This window comes from Tigriopus californicus, chromosome 8 (assembly GCF_007210705.1).
Source record: "Tigriopus californicus strain San Diego chromosome 8, Tcal_SD_v2.1, whole genome shotgun sequence".
NCBI lineage: Eukaryota > Metazoa > Arthropoda > Copepoda > Harpacticoida > Harpacticidae > Tigriopus > Tigriopus californicus.
Genome location: NC_081447.1, coordinates 13,645,720 through 13,664,101, shown reverse-complemented (window position 1 = coordinate 13,664,101; position 18,382 = coordinate 13,645,720). Strand labels below are relative to the sequence as shown.

The 18,382-nt window shown below is 47.9% G+C and overlaps 2 protein-coding genes across 8 annotated transcripts; both read left to right on the top strand.

The window, feature by feature from the left end:
- Positions 1 to 274: 274 nt before the first annotated feature.
- On the top strand, positions 275 to 16,125 carry LOC131884979 (neural-cadherin-like). 7 transcript variants are annotated; one of them, XM_059232888.1, is made up of 22 exons: positions 289 to 1,869; positions 1,978 to 1,998; positions 2,075 to 2,266; positions 2,356 to 2,816; positions 2,893 to 3,930; positions 4,009 to 4,200; positions 5,182 to 5,372; positions 6,933 to 7,122; positions 7,194 to 7,376; positions 7,442 to 7,625; positions 7,778 to 7,921; positions 7,987 to 8,102; positions 8,202 to 8,366; positions 8,950 to 9,087; positions 9,146 to 10,314; positions 10,397 to 10,551; positions 10,628 to 10,836; positions 10,922 to 13,203; positions 14,051 to 14,292; positions 14,869 to 15,096; positions 15,161 to 15,373; positions 15,452 to 16,125. In XM_059232888.1, the coding sequence occupies exons 1-22, from the start codon at positions 624 to 626 to the stop codon at positions 15,472 to 15,474; spliced, it is 8,982 nt and encodes a 2,993-aa protein (XP_059088871.1). In that variant the 5' UTR covers positions 289 to 623; the 3' UTR covers positions 15,475 to 16,125. The 7 variants fall into 7 exon arrangements, with proteins under 7 accessions (XP_059088876.1, XP_059088871.1, XP_059088872.1 ...); XM_059232889.1 differs by lacking the exons at positions 5,182 to 5,372; positions 8,202 to 8,366 and adding exons at positions 4,668 to 4,861; positions 8,673 to 8,834; XM_059232887.1 differs by lacking the exon at positions 5,182 to 5,372 and adding an exon at positions 4,668 to 4,861.
- Positions 16,126 to 16,460: 335 nt separating this feature from the next.
- On the top strand, positions 16,461 to 18,382 carry LOC131884982 (XK-related protein 6-like). Its single transcript, XM_059232894.1, has 2 exons — positions 16,461 to 18,142; positions 18,209 to 18,382. The coding sequence occupies exons 1-2, from the start codon at positions 16,738 to 16,740 to the stop codon at positions 18,304 to 18,306; spliced, it is 1,503 nt and encodes a 500-aa protein (XP_059088877.1). The 5' UTR covers positions 16,461 to 16,737; the 3' UTR covers positions 18,307 to 18,382.

The window sequence follows — 18,382 nt, the reverse complement described above, 5'->3', positions numbered from 1 at the left end:
TGGACGGATGGATCGATGATGCTCTCCCATCTTCCCTCCCTCTGTCGTTCTGTTATTCCCGGTCACTTTTTTTGCCCCCAATGGATGGGAAAGTGCCCTCCTCCCCATTCTTCAAGGACTGGAAGCCGAGCTCCCTCCGTACCGCACCGCCCGGCGTGCTCGCCCTGCTCTTCCTGCGCCTTTCGGGGGCCAGACGTCTTTCTAGAGCTTGGATAGTTTCCTTGCCCTGTGGTTCTCCTGGTGCGTGAAGTGCTGCGATTGCCTGGAGAGTACTCCCTACTTCCAAGCAGGCTCTCGGCCTCCTCTGGGCTCTGTGGGTGGTGGTGGTGGTGGTGTCTCTCAATGCCCCGTCCGCTGCCTGGCCTCCAGTCCATGGAGCGAGAGAGCGAGTGAGTCCGTGAGTGAGAGAGAGTCGAGGACTGGATATGGCCAGGCCATGCCTCGAAAGAAGGAAGTGCGAAAGTAGCCAGAGGAGCACGAACTACCCCATCCATCGGGCTGGATCATCATCATCATCATCGTCCTAACCAGAATCATCAAAATAAATAATACGCCTGGCCGAGTTCGGTTGGTTGTTTAAGACCCGATTCGGATCGTCCCACTATGTCCGGCCCGCTCTCTGCATGATGCGGCTCATCTTGACGCTGTGTGTGAGCGCCCTGTGCGGTGGCGTGGTGGTGGCTAGCCCGCCTCCCCTGCAGAAACAGCGCCGTGTCGTTATCACCGAACATACGCCTCCGGGTGCGAGTTTAGGCGTTTTTCCCGAGGGGGTGAGCTCGATTGAACCGCCCCTGACTTGGGCGTTCGTGGCCAATGGGCGGGAAATCGTGTTGAAACCCGGTGTGCCGGTCTCGCCGGAACCTTGGCTGGGTTTCCAATTTCATGTCCAGACTGAGCACGGCGGGTCGCGGATTTGGGACCCGGTCTGGCTCAATCGAACCGCCGCCCCGCAATTGCATCGACGCGATTATCAAGCCCAAGTGCGCGAGAATTGCCCGTTGTGCCCAATTCACTTTTTGGGACCCCGGATCGAGGTGTGTGGTGGCCATGCTCAGTCGAGACGGGGATTAGGGGCCCGCATCGACCCGCAAAATGGCTTACCGGGATTCGAAGCCACGGTGGAAGATGTGGGCTCGTGCGCCTTGGTCAGTGTTCGAACCCACGAGCCTTGGGATTACGAGACCCATCGGACCGCTCAATTGGATTTATTGGTGCATGATCTGGCCGATCCCAGCATCGTGATCGATCAGGCCCGCATTGAGCTGGCCATTTTGAATGTCAACGATAATGACCCGACGTTTCCGAATGCCACGCTCAACCTCATCTACGACTCCTCTCGAGCGGGAAAACAGATCTTGGGGCGGGTCCGAGCTCATGACAAGGATGGCGATTCATTGCGGTATTTCAAACAAGAACCCGATAATACGTTAGTGATTGTACCTCAAACGGGCGAGATCATCGCTTTGGACGGATTCAACCGCTCCAGTTTGGCTGTGTGGGCTCAAGATTGCCGGCGGCCTTCGGACAAGGCCAAGATCCAAGTGAACTTTATCGACCAATCATTGTTCCCCATGGACTCGCTGGTCTTGCCCGAATTATTTCGCGTCAAACGAAGGACAACCCGTGCAGTGCGACCCACCAAACGGATTGAATTCACCGAAGCCGACGGTGAACCCGAGGGTAAGATTGTGTTCCAGCTGGAAAAGGAATCTGAACATGAGACCTTTCGAATTCGAGACGAAAATCCCTGGGTCACTGTGGAGCCCAATGGATCCGTTCGGGTCAAGAAGAAGTGGGACTACGAGGAATTGGGAAGAGAAAAGACCGTTGACTTTTGGGTGATCATCAGCAATAGCGGAACTTCATCAGGTAAGCATGGCTTTGAATGCCTCATATTCGAAATAGAGGTGTACTAAAAACCAACAACAACAGTAACCGCATTCTATCGCATTTCTCCTTCCTGCTAACAACCCTAAGGATACGCCATGGCGAACTCTTGTAAGTGCTACTAATCATTAACATAGTTTGCCATTGCCCAGCAGCTTCTGGACCCGTGGTGTGTTTTTATTTTTAGACAACGACAACCAACGCGTAATCATTCGCATTAAGGATATCAACGACGAGCCGCCTTATTTCATCAATCGGCCCTTGCCAATGCAAGCCGTGGTCAAACTGAATGCCCCTCCCAATACTCGTGTCTTCACCCTGCAAGCCAAAGATCCGGATACCGACCATAATCTGCATTATTTCATGGTCAGAGACAGAAGTAAGTGCTATCACGTTGCTTTTTTTTTTGTTCAGCGTGTAGTTTTGTCTCCTCTCTATTTGCTAATGAGATTGATTCTTTTTTCAAAGCTGCGGGACGATTTGAGGTGGATGAACGCTCTGGAGTGGTCCGAACTCGTGGAACAGAGGAGTTTCAGTTGGACACGGAATATGTGTTGTATGTAAAGGCCGAAGACCAGAATGGCCGAACGGGTCGAAAGTTTCAATCCACTCCCGAGGAACGCCTTTCCATTGTGGGAGGAAAACGATACCCTCAGTTCTACATGCCATCGTACGAGGCCGAGATTCCCGAGAGTCAAAAGAAGGATTCAGATATCATTTCTGTCAAGGCCAAGTCATTCGCTGACCGAGAGATTCGATACACTCTGAAGGCCAAGGGTCAGGGAGCGGGAACCTTTAATATTGGACCCTCGTCTGGGATCGTGAAATTGGCCAAGGATCTCGATTTTGAAGATCTTCGCCAACCTCACATCTATCAATTGGAAGTCACTGCCACCGAAGACTCGGGAGGCTTTTCGACCTCCGTCGAGGTAATTAACCTCAAAACCGTTGTTTGTTTGCATTGCATTTCTTCATTCAACCATGTCTCATCTCCATCCATTCTAGTTAACTATCCGAGTGTCCGATGTGAACGATAACGCGCCCAAATTTGAGCTACCCGATTACCAGGCGCATAATGTGGACGAGGATCTCCCCATCGGATCGTCCATTCTCAAAGTCAAGGCCACCGATGCAGATTCCGGCAGCAATGCCGATATCGAGTACTACGTCTCGGACGATCACTTCACTGTCAATTCCAAAGGTGTGATCTCCAACAATCGGCGCTTGGATGCGGACAGTAATAATGCCTATTACGAGTTCATCGTCACATCCAAGGACAAAGGAGAGCCCCCGAGGACTGGAACTGCAACGGTCAGGGTTTACACCGAAAACCGAAATGATGAAGAGCCCAAGTTCTCCCAACAAGTGTACACACCTAATGTAGACGAGAATGCGGGTCCCAATACACTGGTGACCACGGTGGTGGCCTCTGATAAGGACGGAGATGGTGTCACATTCGGGTTCGTGGGCGGTACCACTCAATCGGGACTGTTCAAAATTGAAAAGAACACGGGTGTGATTCGTTTGGTCTCCGGACCAATTACCCTGGATCGTGACAAGTACGAGCTCAACGTGACCGCCATGGATGACGGGAAGTGCTGCATAGATCAGAGCAAACCCTCGATCACCCCACCCGTCATTCACACGGCCACGGCCGTGGTGGTGGTGTTCATTACGGATGTGAATGACAACAAGCCCGTGTTTCAAGATTGCCAGTCCTATGGGCCCAAAATCGAAGAGGGGGCGCCCAATGGCAGTCCCGTCATCAAAGTGCACGCAGTAGATCAAGATAAGGGCGTGAATGGCCAAGTGAGGTACTCAATTGTGCAACAACCCAATCAAAAAGGCACCAAGTTCAACGTGGACGAGGAAACCGGAGAGCTGTTCACCAATAAGGTCTTTGACCGTGAGGGCGACGACGGCAAATTCGTGAGTGTCACAGTGAAGGCCACGGACTCGGGCGAGCCCTCGCTGGAGGGCGTGTGCTCCTTCACTGTCGAGATCACGGACGTCAACGACAACCCCCCTTTGTTCGATCGTCAGGTAGGGCATGTCAGACGTTCCACGCTCTTGGTGGTGAATTTATAATCACGTGGAGGTGCTTTTGTTGTTAATTCCCAGAAATACATTGAGAATGTCAAGCAAGATACGAATATCGGCACGAACATCCTGCGTGTGTCTGCCTCGGATGAAGATGCGGATAATAATGGAGCGATCAGGTATAGTTTGACTGCTCCTTTCGATCCATCTCATTTGGATTACTTTGATATTCAACCGGAATCAGGATGGATCTACTTGCGCAAGCCCCTGGATGTAAGTGACCAGTTTTTTTTTTAACACAATGCTCGTGAGCGTATCTTCTGTAATGCTTCGCAATTCTACTTTAGGCTTCTGTAACCAGTAAGGTCCATTAACGACCACGATTTTCCACAGTATAATAGAGAGTGGCTTCAAATCAACCACTCCAATGGAACTCATTTTCCATGTTTCTCTCCTCAACTTCAGCGTGCCGTTTTTTCAACTACAAAATCCAATGAATGCTCTGGGAACAAATACGTAGAGCCCATTTAATTGGCAGTTTTCTCTTTCTCAGTCAACCAAAAAAGACGCAGAAAAATCCGTCCGCCAACGAGATTTTCAACCCAAGGGTTTTTAAATGAAAGAGAGACTCTCGACGGAAAGTCGATTGGCTCGTTCTTTGTCGCTCTCTCACTCCTGCTGGGTTCTTCTTACGATGATTGATTGATTGACTGACGGTGTTTGTTCATTGTTCTATCTAGAAACCAGAGCTAAAAGTCCGCGTGACTGCAACAGACAACGGCACGCCTGTCCAATTGGAGGCGGTTGTCGATGTTGAACTTGTTGTGGTTGATCGAAATAATAAGCCTCCCATCTGGGATCAGCAAATCTACGGACCCGTCTATGTCAAGGAGAACGCCCCTCAAGGAGAGGTCGTGATCTCTGTCCGAGCAAGGTTTGTCCTACTCCCCCTGGCTCATAGGGGGCATCACCATCATGACCATTTTTTTTCTATCTCATCTATCTACATAAACCCACCCTCACTTACTAACTAATGATGAATCTTTCTCCCTCTCGCTCTCTCTTGCTCTCTCGACGGTCTCATTTAGTCCTTAGAAACGCCACTCTTCTAATTATACTCACATACGATTGATATACAAACTATTAGTTAGCTTTAAGGGCTCACCACTATTAGGCTACCTAGATAAATCAGTCAGGGTAAAAGAAAGCACTCTCAAGGTCACCCGTTATATCGTGAACATCTCGATCCCCCAGAGAGACACCTATAAGCTCGAGGCCATTGCCGAGGACCTGGGATCCTCGCCGCTCTCTCGAACAGTGGAGGTCCAGATCGATGTGGTGGATCGGTCCAACAAACCACCCGTCTGGGATCAGACGGTCTATGGACCCATCTATGTCAAAGAGAATACGGCTGTAGGAGAGAACGTTACCGCAGTCAAAGCCAGGTCTGTGTTCACGAAAAAAAAAAGAAACCAAAAAAAAAAAACACCACCATCCCCGTCAAGGAGCTTTTACCAGTACGATGATATCGCTCCTGAGTGGATTGACTTGTGTGTAGCAATGTGATCGTGCATCCATCTGCCTTTCTCTAGTACTCTCTTGATATCTCCTTCCTGTCGTCCTCGTCCTGTTCCATCTACCTTGTTCCTTGTTCCCAAGGGCTCATCAAAGAGGCTCCTTTAGATTTGGTGACCAAAGTCTTTTTTGAGCATGAGGCAAGCTCATTTTGATGATGCCTGGCATATAACAGACGTCATAAAGATTATGTCCAACTCTCGTAAATCTCAATCCCATGGTGCTTAACTTCCATGTCCCAGGTGTGCCATCAAGTAGAAATGGCCGACTTTTTTAAAGCAAGGCATCATCGTGTGTCCTGATCCCCGTCCCGTTCCCCTATACCTCTGGTTTTATTTTTTGAGTGTCTTTCATGAGAATCGCACAAGGATGTTTTTGAAGAGTGATGTTCCAAGCCAGACCTTTGCTCCCACCTTCATTTATGTCGTCTTACAGTACTATGTAACCGTGGCTATCAATGTTATTAGAGAGCTCTCCAATGGTGTTAGTAATGGTAATATCTGTAAAACTTGGTAGTAACTTCTTTTTCCGCGTCGTTTGGATGTACCTTTTGGGATATGAAATGAACGGTTGATATACGCGTACAGTACAGTGCTAGAGTCCCCCATGGAAAACTGATGTCCCTTTCACTAAATTCTGTAAGAGTGGATTTTTTAGGTCCTAGAAGGTGTGACCCGCTTTTCAATGTCTTGCGAGGGATATTAATCACAATCGAAGTTTTCATATCTTTATGGCTAGTAAAGTTTGGAAGAGAAAATCCGATACTGATTTGCATTTCGGAAAATACAAGGCACAATCAGTGTAAGTCCAAAAAACATACACCCGTCTGTTTCAGCAAAAAACCCTCTCAACACGTTCCTCGTAATAACGTTTCCATAAAGCAGTAACCCTTCTTGAGCCATCCTTTTTTCAAGCTCTTTTAAAAAGGGACACGTCTTCCTGGGTATTTGAGCCACATTGCATGAATTCAACCACGAAGAGCCATTACCCAGATGCACATCTGAAGATACCTCTTCGTGGTTTTTGAAAAGAAAAGCAAGTAAATTGTAGCAAACATGTGCCTCCGAGGCTTTTTTTTGGTGTGTGCCAATGCACCAAAAAGAGGTCATCCCGGAATCGTTGCCGTAGGATTTTTCTTTTACATGGCTCCACCATCTTCTAGTCGAGTTTGCGAGGTTTTCCTCAGTCGTTTCGAATACTTTTACTCGGCTCATTCATGTTTTTAAAACGATCCTTCTTATTTTACTTTATCAATGTACCACCCATTTTCAACTTTGAATGGACCGAGACTTGTTGCACTGCATATTTCTTTTCTCTCTCTTTCTCTTTCGTGAAAGTCATGCCTAGAAAGCAGTCTTTTCTCAGTACGTGTGTCTAGCCGTCAATTGGCTTGTTTTCACATCCCCACCTCCTTCCCCACTCTCATTTAGCTCCGGAATTGAGGATAATCCCACGGTGTTCTATCAGCTCATTCGAGGCTCCACGGACCAGACCAATAAGTACGACACCTTCTATCTCCAACACCGACAAGAGAATGGATGGACGTATGCCGATGTCAAAGTCAATCAACCTCTGGATTACGAACGGATCAAGGAATACAACCTCACCATCCGTGTCGAGGTGAGCTTTAGGAGAACGAGTGTACAATGTGCATAGTACAAAACCAGCCTCATGTGACTCATGGATTACAGAATAATGGTGCCCAACAATTGGCTAGCGAGGCCACGATTGTCATCATCCTGGAGGATGTAAACGATGAGATCCCGTTGTTCCGCGAAAGAGAGCAAGAGCGGGTTCTCGAGGGCGAGCCCATTGGAACCATTGTCACCACGGTGAATGCCATCGACAGAGACGGAACCTTCCCCAATAATCAGGTAATGGACTCCCAACACCTTGGCTTTGACGATGTCGATCCTTCATGCATTTGATGATTTTTCAGGTGTACTACTATATCTCTGAGAAATCCGAGGGCCAGAATTACTTTAAGATCAACAGCCAAACCGGCGAGATCAGCACCAAAGCTGTTTTCGATCGCGAAAGACAAGGAGCATATGCTCTGGAAATCGAGGCTCGAGACGGCGCTCCATCAGCCCGACCAAATGCCGCCGGACAGCCTAACTCGGGTAAATTGATAATTTTAGATTTAATAGACGCAGACGCGATTAGTCTGATCTGGCCCAATCAACTTAATGCACCCCAAATCGCCCAAACAAAAGCCCAATTATCACCCATTGTGATCAGGCAGTTTTTCATTATGTCTAATTGTTCTCTGCAGTCACCAAGTTTATGCGGATTGGGATCTCGGATAAGAACGATAACCCTCCTTACTTCGACAAGTCTTTGTACGAAGCTGAAGTAGACGAGAACGAGGATATTCAGCACACGGTTCTTACGGTTACGGCCAACGACAAGGATGAATGTAAGAAGGAGCATCAATGTGTTGAGTTGAGTCGTCAATTCATGTTTATCATTGAACCCTTGCAGCTTCTAAGATTCGTTATGAGATTACTCGAGGGAATTTCGGCGGTGCTTTCGCCGTCAAGAACATGACTGGAGCCATTTACGTGGCTGGACCCCTCGATTATGAAACCCGGAAGCGCGTAAGTTGATTTCGGTGTTTCGAGCAAGTCTTGCTAACCCAGTTTCAATATGAATTCATGCCCTGACGTGCTTGAATATAACAATGACCTTTGATCCAGTATGAACTTCGTCTGGTGGCATCGGACAATTTGAATGAGAATTACACGACCATCGTGATCCATGTGAACGATGTCAATGATAATCCACCCGTGTTTGATCGGCCCACCTATGAAACTCAGATCACGGAGGAAGATGATAGAAACCTTCCCAAAAGAGTCCTTCAGGTGCTTTGTAGTGAAATTGAAATGAGCGAGTTTGTCTGTGATCTTGCACGGTTTTGTTCGTTGATTCTTAGGTCGTATTTATCTCCTAGTATCCCCTTTTTTATCTATATTGCTTTTTCCCTTTTTAAAAAGAGTCTATGTCGTTTTGTCGTTGAACTAGAGCGTTCTGATGATCTCTTGTGGTTTCAGTTTTTTGGGGGATGGGAAAAAAGACCCAATCCCATATTCCTTATAGATTAAGCTTTTCTTGTTTTGAGTTTGTCCTTCGTTTTGATTTGTTTCCGTGTTGTTTTGTTCTTTATTTAGTTCAATTTAACCATCGTTGCCTCGGACAGTTTGCACGAGACCGAAGCTGAGTTGTCAATTTATGTGCGCGATTTGAACGATTTGCCTCCTTCGTTTGACCGGAATCGGTACGAAGTCACTGTTTTCGAAGAGCAAACTATGATCAAGCAGCCTCTTCTAAAGGTAACGTGACGTGTGCCATTAAAAAGTAGTTACCTCTTACTTTTGTTTTATTGTGTTTGAATTTGTGTTGGCCCAATGAGTCGTATCTTGTGTCTAAAATGCACTTTCATCATAGGTAACGGCGAGTGACGGCGAAAAAGACCGCGAACACAACATTGTTTACTTTCTCACGGGACAAGGCATCGATGCAGATCAGCCAGATCTCTCCAAATTCGACATCAATCGAACCTCAGGGGAAATCTTTGTTCTCAAGGTAAGCTCTGTTCATGATTTGTGTGATGCGTGTTCAAACCCAAAACCTTTTCTCACAGCCTTTGGATCGGGATGAGCCCAATGGCCGTCCTCAATGGAGATTCACTGTGTTTGCTCAAGACGATGGAGGCAATGGATTGGTGGGCTACGCAGATGTTCAGGTTAACCTGAAGGACATCAACGACAACGCCCCCTTGTTCCCACAAGGCGTATATTATGGCAATGTCACGGAGAATGGGACCGCAGGGATGATGGTCATGACCATGACCGCCGTGGATTACGATGACATTGAAGAGGGCACCAATGCCAAATTGAAATACTCCATCGAGAAGAACGTTATCGATGAGAATACAGGCACGCCCATCTTTGAGATCGAAGAGGAAACCGGCGTGATCAAAACCGCCGTGTGCTGTCTAGATCGAGAAAAGACTCCGGATTATTCGATTCAAGTGGTAGCCATGGATGGAGGGGGGCTGAAAGGCACGGGGACAGCTTCCATACGTGTCAAGGACATCAACGACATGCCGCCCAGCTTCACCAAAGACGAATGGGTCACCGAGGTGGACGAAACCGAAGGCAATGTTCTGCCCGATGCACCCATACTCACGGTCACCGTTCACGATGAGGACGAGAGCAACAAATTCCATTACAAAGTGATCGAATCTAGCGGATTCGGAGCCGACAAGTTTACTATGGTGCGGAACAACGATGGAACGGGATCGTTGAAAGTGGTCCAACCCTTGGACTATGAGGATCAACTCCAACGGCAAGGTTTCCGCTTCAGGATCCAGGTCAACGACAAGGGTGAGGACAACGACAACGACAAGTACCACGTGGCCTACTCATGGGTGGTGGTCAAACTCCGCGATATCAACGATAACAAGCCCATCTTTGAGAAATCCAACATCGAGACCTTTGTGCGGGAGAACTCAAAGGTTGGCAAGACCTTAGAGCGATTCCGAGCCTCTGATCCGGATCAAGGAGGCCATAGCCAGGTCCGATACCAGATTGACCGGAGCTCGGATCGACGTCGACAATTCTCGATCTCAACCGATGGAACAGTGGCCATTCAAAGAGAATTAGACCGCGAGACCTTGCCCTCTCATCAGATCAAGATTCTGGCTATTGACGACGGAGATCCGCCCAAAACGGCTACAGCCACGCTCACGGTCATTGTGGAAGATATCAACGATAACGCTCCCCGATTTCTGAAAAACTATCGCCCAGTGTAAGTAACCAATCGTCCGAACTAGCCACAGTTATTGTCGCTTGGATGAACATCACGCCTTTATATTTTTCAACATCTACAGACTACCCGAGCATAGTCCGCCTCGGAAAGTGGTCGAGATCCTGGCCACAGATGATGACGATCGCTCAAAAGGCAATGGGCCCTCCTTCACATTTCGAATGGATCCCAATGCTTTAGACAGTATCCGAGCCTCCTTCAAAGTTGAGCATGATCCCAGTAAGATTACGACAGATGAATGATGATTTAAACGAATCCTCATCATATCAATTCATTTATTAATTCATTTCTTCAGAGGGTGCCAATGGAGATGGCATGGCCGTGGTGTCCTCGTTGAGGTCATTCGATCGAGAACAGCAAAAGGAGTTTCTCGTCCCGATTGTGATCAAAGACAGCGGGAGTCCCTCAATGTCCGGTACATCCACACTCACAGTGGTGATTGGGGATTCCAATGATAATAAGATGCAACCAGGGTCCAAAGAGATCATGGTATACAATTACATGGTGAGTACTAATTGCAGACAGACAGACAGACAGAGGGGTAATCGCATCAAAGATATCATGGTCCAAATTGCTCACCTTTTTTTAGGGTGAGGCCCCGGCTAGTGAAATTGGCCGAGTGTATGTCTACGACCGTGATGATTGGGATCTCCCAGATAAGACCTTCAGTTGGTACCATGATCAACCCCAGTATCCGTACTTCTCACTCCACAAAGAGAACGGTGGGATCACCATGAAATCTGGCACTCCTGAAGGACGCTATTTCCTCCAATTCCGTGTATACGACCGCAAGCACACCCAAACCGATGTCCCCGCCAATGTGACGGTGATAGTGAAGCAGATCTCTCACGAGGCCATCGTCAATTCAGGCTCCTTCCGCATGGTGGGTGTCACTGCCGAAGATTTCGTTCGAATCTGGAGCTACACAAACGAAACGGTGGTCAAGAGCAAGATGCAATTGTTCAAGGAGAAGTTCGCCGATGTTCTTCCGGATAAAGTTCCACTGGAGAACATCGACGTATTCAGTGTGATGCTTCATGGCACTCGGCCCAAGACCACGGATGTTCGGTTTTCAGTTCACAATTCGCCCTACTACAAACCGGTCAAATTGAATGGGATCTTGTTGAGACACCGCGAGACTTTCGAGCGAGAATTGGGAATCAATATCACCATGGTTGGGATCGATGAATGCCTGTACGAGAACGAGAATTGTGATGGAAGTTGTACCAATGTCCTGGATATCAATCCAATTCCGTATACGGTCAATGCCAACAAGACCTCTTTGGTTGGGGTACACGTGGAGGTGATCCCGGAGTGCATCTGTGGAGCTCGAACCTTTGACAAGCCAGAATCGTGTCTCACGCACGTCTGTTACAACGGAGGTCGATGTTTGGAGGGTCGATGGGGAATCCGATGTCAGTGTCCACGAGGTTACGAAGGACCTCGATGTCAGCAGACTACCCGAACCTTTTGGGGCAAAGGATGGGCCTGGTACCCGCCTTTGGAATTGTGCGAGGATTCCCATTTGTCCGTGGAGTTCTTGACCCGAAAACCAAACGGTGTCTTGTTGTACAACGGTCCCATTGTTCCGCCGGAAAGTGACGAGATGCTCATTTCGGACTTTATCTCGATTGAGCTGGTGGAGGGTCAACCGAGGCTTCTGATTGATTTCGGGTCGGGCACATTGGAGTTACGGATCGCAACCAAGAACGGGAACGGACTCGAAGATGGACAGTGGCATCGATTGGACGTGTTTTGGAGCAAAGAAGAGGTGAGGATGGTGGTCGATTTCTGTCGATCGGCCGTGGTCATGGAGCATGAGGATGGGACTCCCACGGAGTTTGACGACTCCTCTTGCCAAGTCAAGGGCCACATCCCGCCCTTCAACGAGTATTTGAATGTCAACACACCCCTTCAAATTGGAGGCATGGCAGCCGAACAGTTTGACCCCATGAAATATAAATGGAGTCACACTCCCTTGGGAAAACCGTTTGATGGATGCATCCGCAACATTATCCACAACTCGAAACTCTACGATCTCGCCGATCCCGGATTGTTCCGCTACTCCAAACCCGGATGCTTACCCGTAGAGGAGGCGTGTAATGCCAACTTCCCCGGCCCTCGATGTGGCGAGCACGGTCGTTGTGTGGGATCGCTTCGTCAGCCCACTTGCGAGTGTAACGCCGGTTGGACCGGTCAAGATTGCTCTCACGAGACCATGCCCAGCACCTTCGACCCGCAAAGTTACGTCAAGTACGCCCTGAGCTTCGAACCCGATCGATTCACCACCGAGATTCAGTTGAGATTCCGCACCCGCGAAGAACACGGGGAGCTCTTCCGCGTGTCTGATCAACATAACCGCGAATATGGCATCCTAGAGATCCAGGAGAGCAAACTGCGGTTCCGTTACAACTTGAACTCGCTGCGGACTGAGGAGAAGGAGATTTGGTTGTCAGCTATCTATGTGGACGATGGTCAGTGGCACACGGCGAAAGTGGCGCGTTACGGTTCGGCCGCTATTTTGACGGTGGATGGCGGCGAAGGTCGCCGGTACAACGATTCCTTCACGTTCGACGGACATCAGATGATGACTGTGGACAAGCAGGAAGGCGTGTATGCGGGTGGCAAGGCCGAGTATACGGGTGTGCGCACCTTCGAGGTGTATTCGGATTACTCCAAAGGTTGTATGGACGATATTCGTTTGGAGGGCAAGCATTTACCGTTGCCTCCGGCGCTCAATGGAACCCAATGGGGCCAAGCCACGATGGCGCGAAACCTCCAACGTAATTGTCCCTCCAACAATCCTTGTGCCAATGTGATCTGTCCCAATCCGTTTGTGTGTGTGGACCTTTGGATGGAGTATGAGTGCTCGTAAGTAAACCCCTTTCACTAACAAATAGCAAGCAAGTATTGTATAAAGCTTTGAACTAACATAAGGCTGAGGATATGAGGATTTTCTGTTCCGATCAACCTGAGATGGTTGTCACTACGCAAAGTTATAGCTGGATGAAATATCCGAGTTAAAAGTGATGCACTCACCAAGAGTCAGTTCGGAAAAGTCCACCAAACAAATAATCTTTCTACAAATATTACATCAAATGAAATACCCCACTTAGTTCATGTTCATTACTGCACAGAGTTATAAACACATAGGTCCAAGACAGGCCAGGAGTTTTGACCTGATAAGCAATAGTTCTAAAAACAATGTGTTACTTTATGTGACCTTGAACACCCAAGTGGAAAATGTCAATCCTCAGCCTATTGACTTGTCAAACTCCGGCTTGGACAAGAATTTCGTAATGCCTTAATGTCTCCCATGTAAAAACATTCCCTGCTTTTGATCAAACTGCCGAAAATAACATTCTGGCTAAGTAATATTCGTCATGCCTGCATGTTACAGTGATTTCCATTATCAATGTGGGCCATTTTTGGTAGTTTAAGCCAAAAAGGGAAGAGTTCTTTTGGCAATCCTCTTTGAAATAGTGAAGATGAAACGTCGAATGTACGACCCGGGAAAAAGACGAGAAAATAGAGGTTTTGCGAGGCGTTAGTCAACATATTACGAAATTCTTGAGCCATCCAAAATTTGACAAGTTAGGAAGTCCGTTCGTTCATTCTGACAGACGTTCTGTATTGTGCATAATCCACTAACTTTCACTCTCTCTGCCTGCTTTCGGTTTGGATTCCTTAACTTAACTTGTTCTATTACTAACAACAGGTGTCCCCGAGGTCAGCGTGTCACGCCCGATGGGAAGAGTTGTGTGGATCGCAACGAGTGTCTAGACAACCCGTGTCACAACGGGGGTCAGTGCGTTAATCGAGACACGATCGAGCGATACACATGTCTCTGTCCCAGTGGATTCTCGGGCAACAATTGTGAGCTCATGCAAGAGGAACAGATCTTGAGATTGAGCATGGGCGCCTTGGCCATTATTCTCATCTGTCTTCTCTCGATCTTGAGTAAGTGGTGTGGTCTTGTCTAACGCTACTAACGCACACATTCTTTGCTTTGGATTTGGTTGCCATCTTTAAGTTTGGTTATTCTCTAGTGGTGTTTGCTATGATTTCTTCCTTACTCAAGTTGAGTCTATTTTTGTTTTTATCGGGTTTTTAGATGCCCCGAGGGAATGCTCCCTACCACGGGAAAATACGGCTGTGTATGGCCTCGATGTCTGGATTGTCAAGAGTGTTCGGATCCGAACATCAACTGCATTTGTCCCAATGAGAGTGCTTGTCCCAAAGCAGTTCTCCTGGGCAACCGCAGCTTCGTTATCATCATTTTTGTTTCCCTTGTCGCACTTTTCAGTGAGTTTCGTTTCTTTTGTTTCGATTTTATTTCATTCATTCTTTTGATTCTTACCGACCTCCTTACTGGTATTAGGAATGCAATCGCTAGCCTTCAAGATGAAAAATTTATGATTCTTATTTAAATCTACATTCATATAATGTCTGATCCACCAATGAATTAGAGTGGTCATATTTTTCAAAAATACAAAATCATCAATTCCAATCACTAATTGATCCCTTGACTTGCAGTCCTAGTTTTGGTGTTTGTGATCTATAATCGTCGGCGTGAGGCTCAGATCAAGTATCCGAATCCGGATGACGATGTTCGCGAGACCATCATCAATTACGAGGATGAAGGAGGCGGTGAGGATGATATGACCGCATTTGATATCACGCCTCTCCAAATACCAGTTGCGGATGCGGCCACGGTGGCCGCAGCGGCACAGGGCACTTTGCAACGGCAAAAATATCAAAAGTGTAAGGAAAAAATGCCGGCATTTCGAAGACGATTGTGTTGTTATCGACGTTCTGTTGATTGCAGATGCGGCCACGGGTACTTATCCTTCAAATGGTCCACCCCCCGTAATGAACGGTACGGGGACTCTTCCCCCGGAAACGAACGTAGAGCATTTTATTGAAGAGCATAAGCATCGTGCGGACAGCGATCCCAGCGCGCCCCCTTTTGACGATCTTCGGAACTACGCTTATGAGGGAGGCGGAAGTACCGCAGGCTCATTGTCCTCCCTTGGGTCAGGTAAGCAGAGTTGGACGATGAAAGGCGTCCATCCTCAACGCCAGTGTGGTTTTCAAATGACTTTTTTACCACTTCCAGATAATGATATTGGCCCGTTTTAGGCTACAATTAGTGACAAAGCTCAAACCTCGACTCGCTATGATCTCACGACGATATTTCACATTGACCTTCCTTCTCACCTCCACGCCCACTATCTTCCCCACATAAATCAAATAATCTCGCCATTGAAAGGGGCTCGTCGTATTTCCCTTTGGCATGAACAAGAAGGCATTAAACGACTAAATCCTCGGAAGAGTTGTCCCCAAATCCTCCCATTCCTCCTACTCCTTCTACCCCGGATCCTACCATACTCTAGTTATCAATACTATCACGATCATTATGTTATCTATTATCATTATACTGATTCGAATTTTACATACAGGCTGCCACGATGTTTGTTAGCGCCATCCCCGATTGTAGCACTCCTACAATAAGTATGCCCCAAGTCTTGTCTGCCTTGTACTTATCTCATCCTACCCCCCCACCCCAAGAAACATCATCACCATCATCATCTACAGCCACCTAACACCAACAAAACCAACAACATCCGCCACCGACGCCAACATCAATGCTGTCATGATCCTTATGTTTTGTTCAAATTTTTATTGAAACCGTTTTATACTTTTTATATGATTCACAATTCTAGTCAGAACAAAGCCATTATAATTGTCGCCTTTTCCAACGGAAGCAAATAAATATCAGTTCCAAAACCCTCAAGGTTCCACTTTTTCCTCTCAACTTGGAGCGCACCTCTTTTTTTCGGACATTCCTTTCGATTGGACTGATTACGGTCCTTTTGACAGAGGCATCCAAGCCAACCCAACCCAACCCAAATCATCATCATCCACCATCTACCTGTGTAAACCATCGACCCCGTGCGCGATAAAGCTCACCTGTGGGCCAGTGATGCCATTATGGCATGATTGGACATTTCTATCTCGGGTCAACATTGACCAAGATCCAACTTACCCTCCCCCCCCTCCCCCCCAGGGGACACATCGGTTGCCCCATCAATGCAAACCATCTTGCTTGATACTGCTCTCAAGGCAACATTAGCTCTCGAGTTGGGTATTGGTTTTATTCGAGCCATGCAATGGTTTGGCATCCCTGTTCACAAAACCATCGCGGATGGGTCATTCGGGTCTGCCTCCGAAGGAAATATTCAATATTTTGCAACAACACAAAGCTCATTGTGATCATGGGTCCGATTGATTAGGACAGGATGACTCGGTAGAGGGTAGAGAGATCTCTTCCCTATCTTTGCATCCTCATGGTGGGTTGGTTTGGCGAGTTGAAGGCCAGATCCAACCCCCACCGCAAACACCATGGCCGTGGATTTCTTACCCATCTGCGACCTGCTCTTCAATATCGCGTCCGTGATGACTTACTTCTGCGACATCGCGTTCAACGTGATTGCCATTTATTTGCTGGAAAGGCAAGAGGGCTTCCAAATCTGGTTTGTTCTTCTGGCATTGGCCTTGGCCACGTCCATCATCGTGTGCCAATTGTTCTCCTTGAAGTGGTACATGGACCAAGAATGGAACGAGCATCGTGCTTTGACGTGGACCGTGATTGTCGGACTTCATCTCGGGATGAGTGCCATGTTTTGGCGGTATTCACGCCTTCTATTCCTGCCCATTGAGATGGATGTGGTGAAACGGGAGATGCGCAACCTGAGTCTTCTTCGTATGATGCACGCCTTCATTCACAGCATCTTCACCATCTTCATCTTGGGCTACCTCACGGCTCTCGACCAGATGAGTGCCATTCAAATGGAAGTGGTCTACTGCGCCATGGCCACTTCTCTCATTAACATTTGTTGGGCATTAGCCTCGTTTAATAAGAACATTAAGAAGTCCAACCTGCACAAACTGATCCTGACGTGGATCGGAGTCATCTTGCAATTCCTATGGCGAGCCGGAACGGTCACGTCTCGGATGTTCGCCCTGGTGGTGTACACCACGGTCCATGGGGCGTGGGTGGGTCTCTTTTTGATCCTCCATTGGTTGTGCATGTTCGTGTGGTTGGTTCTACAGCAACGCAATCTTCATAATCAGACTTGGACCAAGACTGATTGGCTCAAGTGTTCCATTCTGGCCTATGTGTATGAAGTGGACTTTGTTCACTTGGACGACGACAGTGCCAAGGTCAAAATCGTCATGTACTACCTCATCATCCTCGTGGAGAACGCTTTACTATACGTGATCTGGTCGATCAACGTCCGGACGCGTCTCATTTACAGTGCGGGTGAGATCCGCACCGCCCTCCTGGTGACCACATTGCCCTATTTGGGTGGACTCTTGGTCATGATCCTGTACTATAACGTCTTTCACGTGTCTCTGAATCGGGATAAGGGCGAGCGTGAGGGCGACCGAAATGGTGTCCGGCCCTTTAAAGACGGCGGCAATGCCACGGTGTTCAATTGCTCGCTGTACTCCACGGGTGCGGCCATGACGAAGAAAAAGAAAATTCCTCGTCTTATCCCACCGCCGCCCATCCCACAAGTGACTGGAAGTGGGACGGGAGCCCCGCCTACCCCTGTGGGCCCCATGCCAAAGCCCTTTTGGAAGATGCCTCTTCCGAACCAATCCAATCACCTCTTCCACCCCTCGAGCAATCCGGAGCACCAGCTTCATCACTCCGGAACTGTACCTGATTCATTAAGCTATGACAATTTCAGTCCCAGTCCCAATGAGAGAAGTTTTAACTATGACTCCAGCGGGGATCAAGGTATGGTTTTAGGCCGGATATCTAAAGTCTGTTATAGTTTCCTGACCTATGAATTATTACTTGCAGCGGACACGGAATCGGGACGCGAACACGACATGCTCTACAATTACTCCAAGCGCTCAGCCCGAAGGAAAGCCAGATGCACTCGTGAAACTCCTATGTGACGATCTCTTTGCCATGACAAACTTGTTATTTTGCAGGCTCTCATTGACCAGATATACATCTTAGATTCCATTGAGA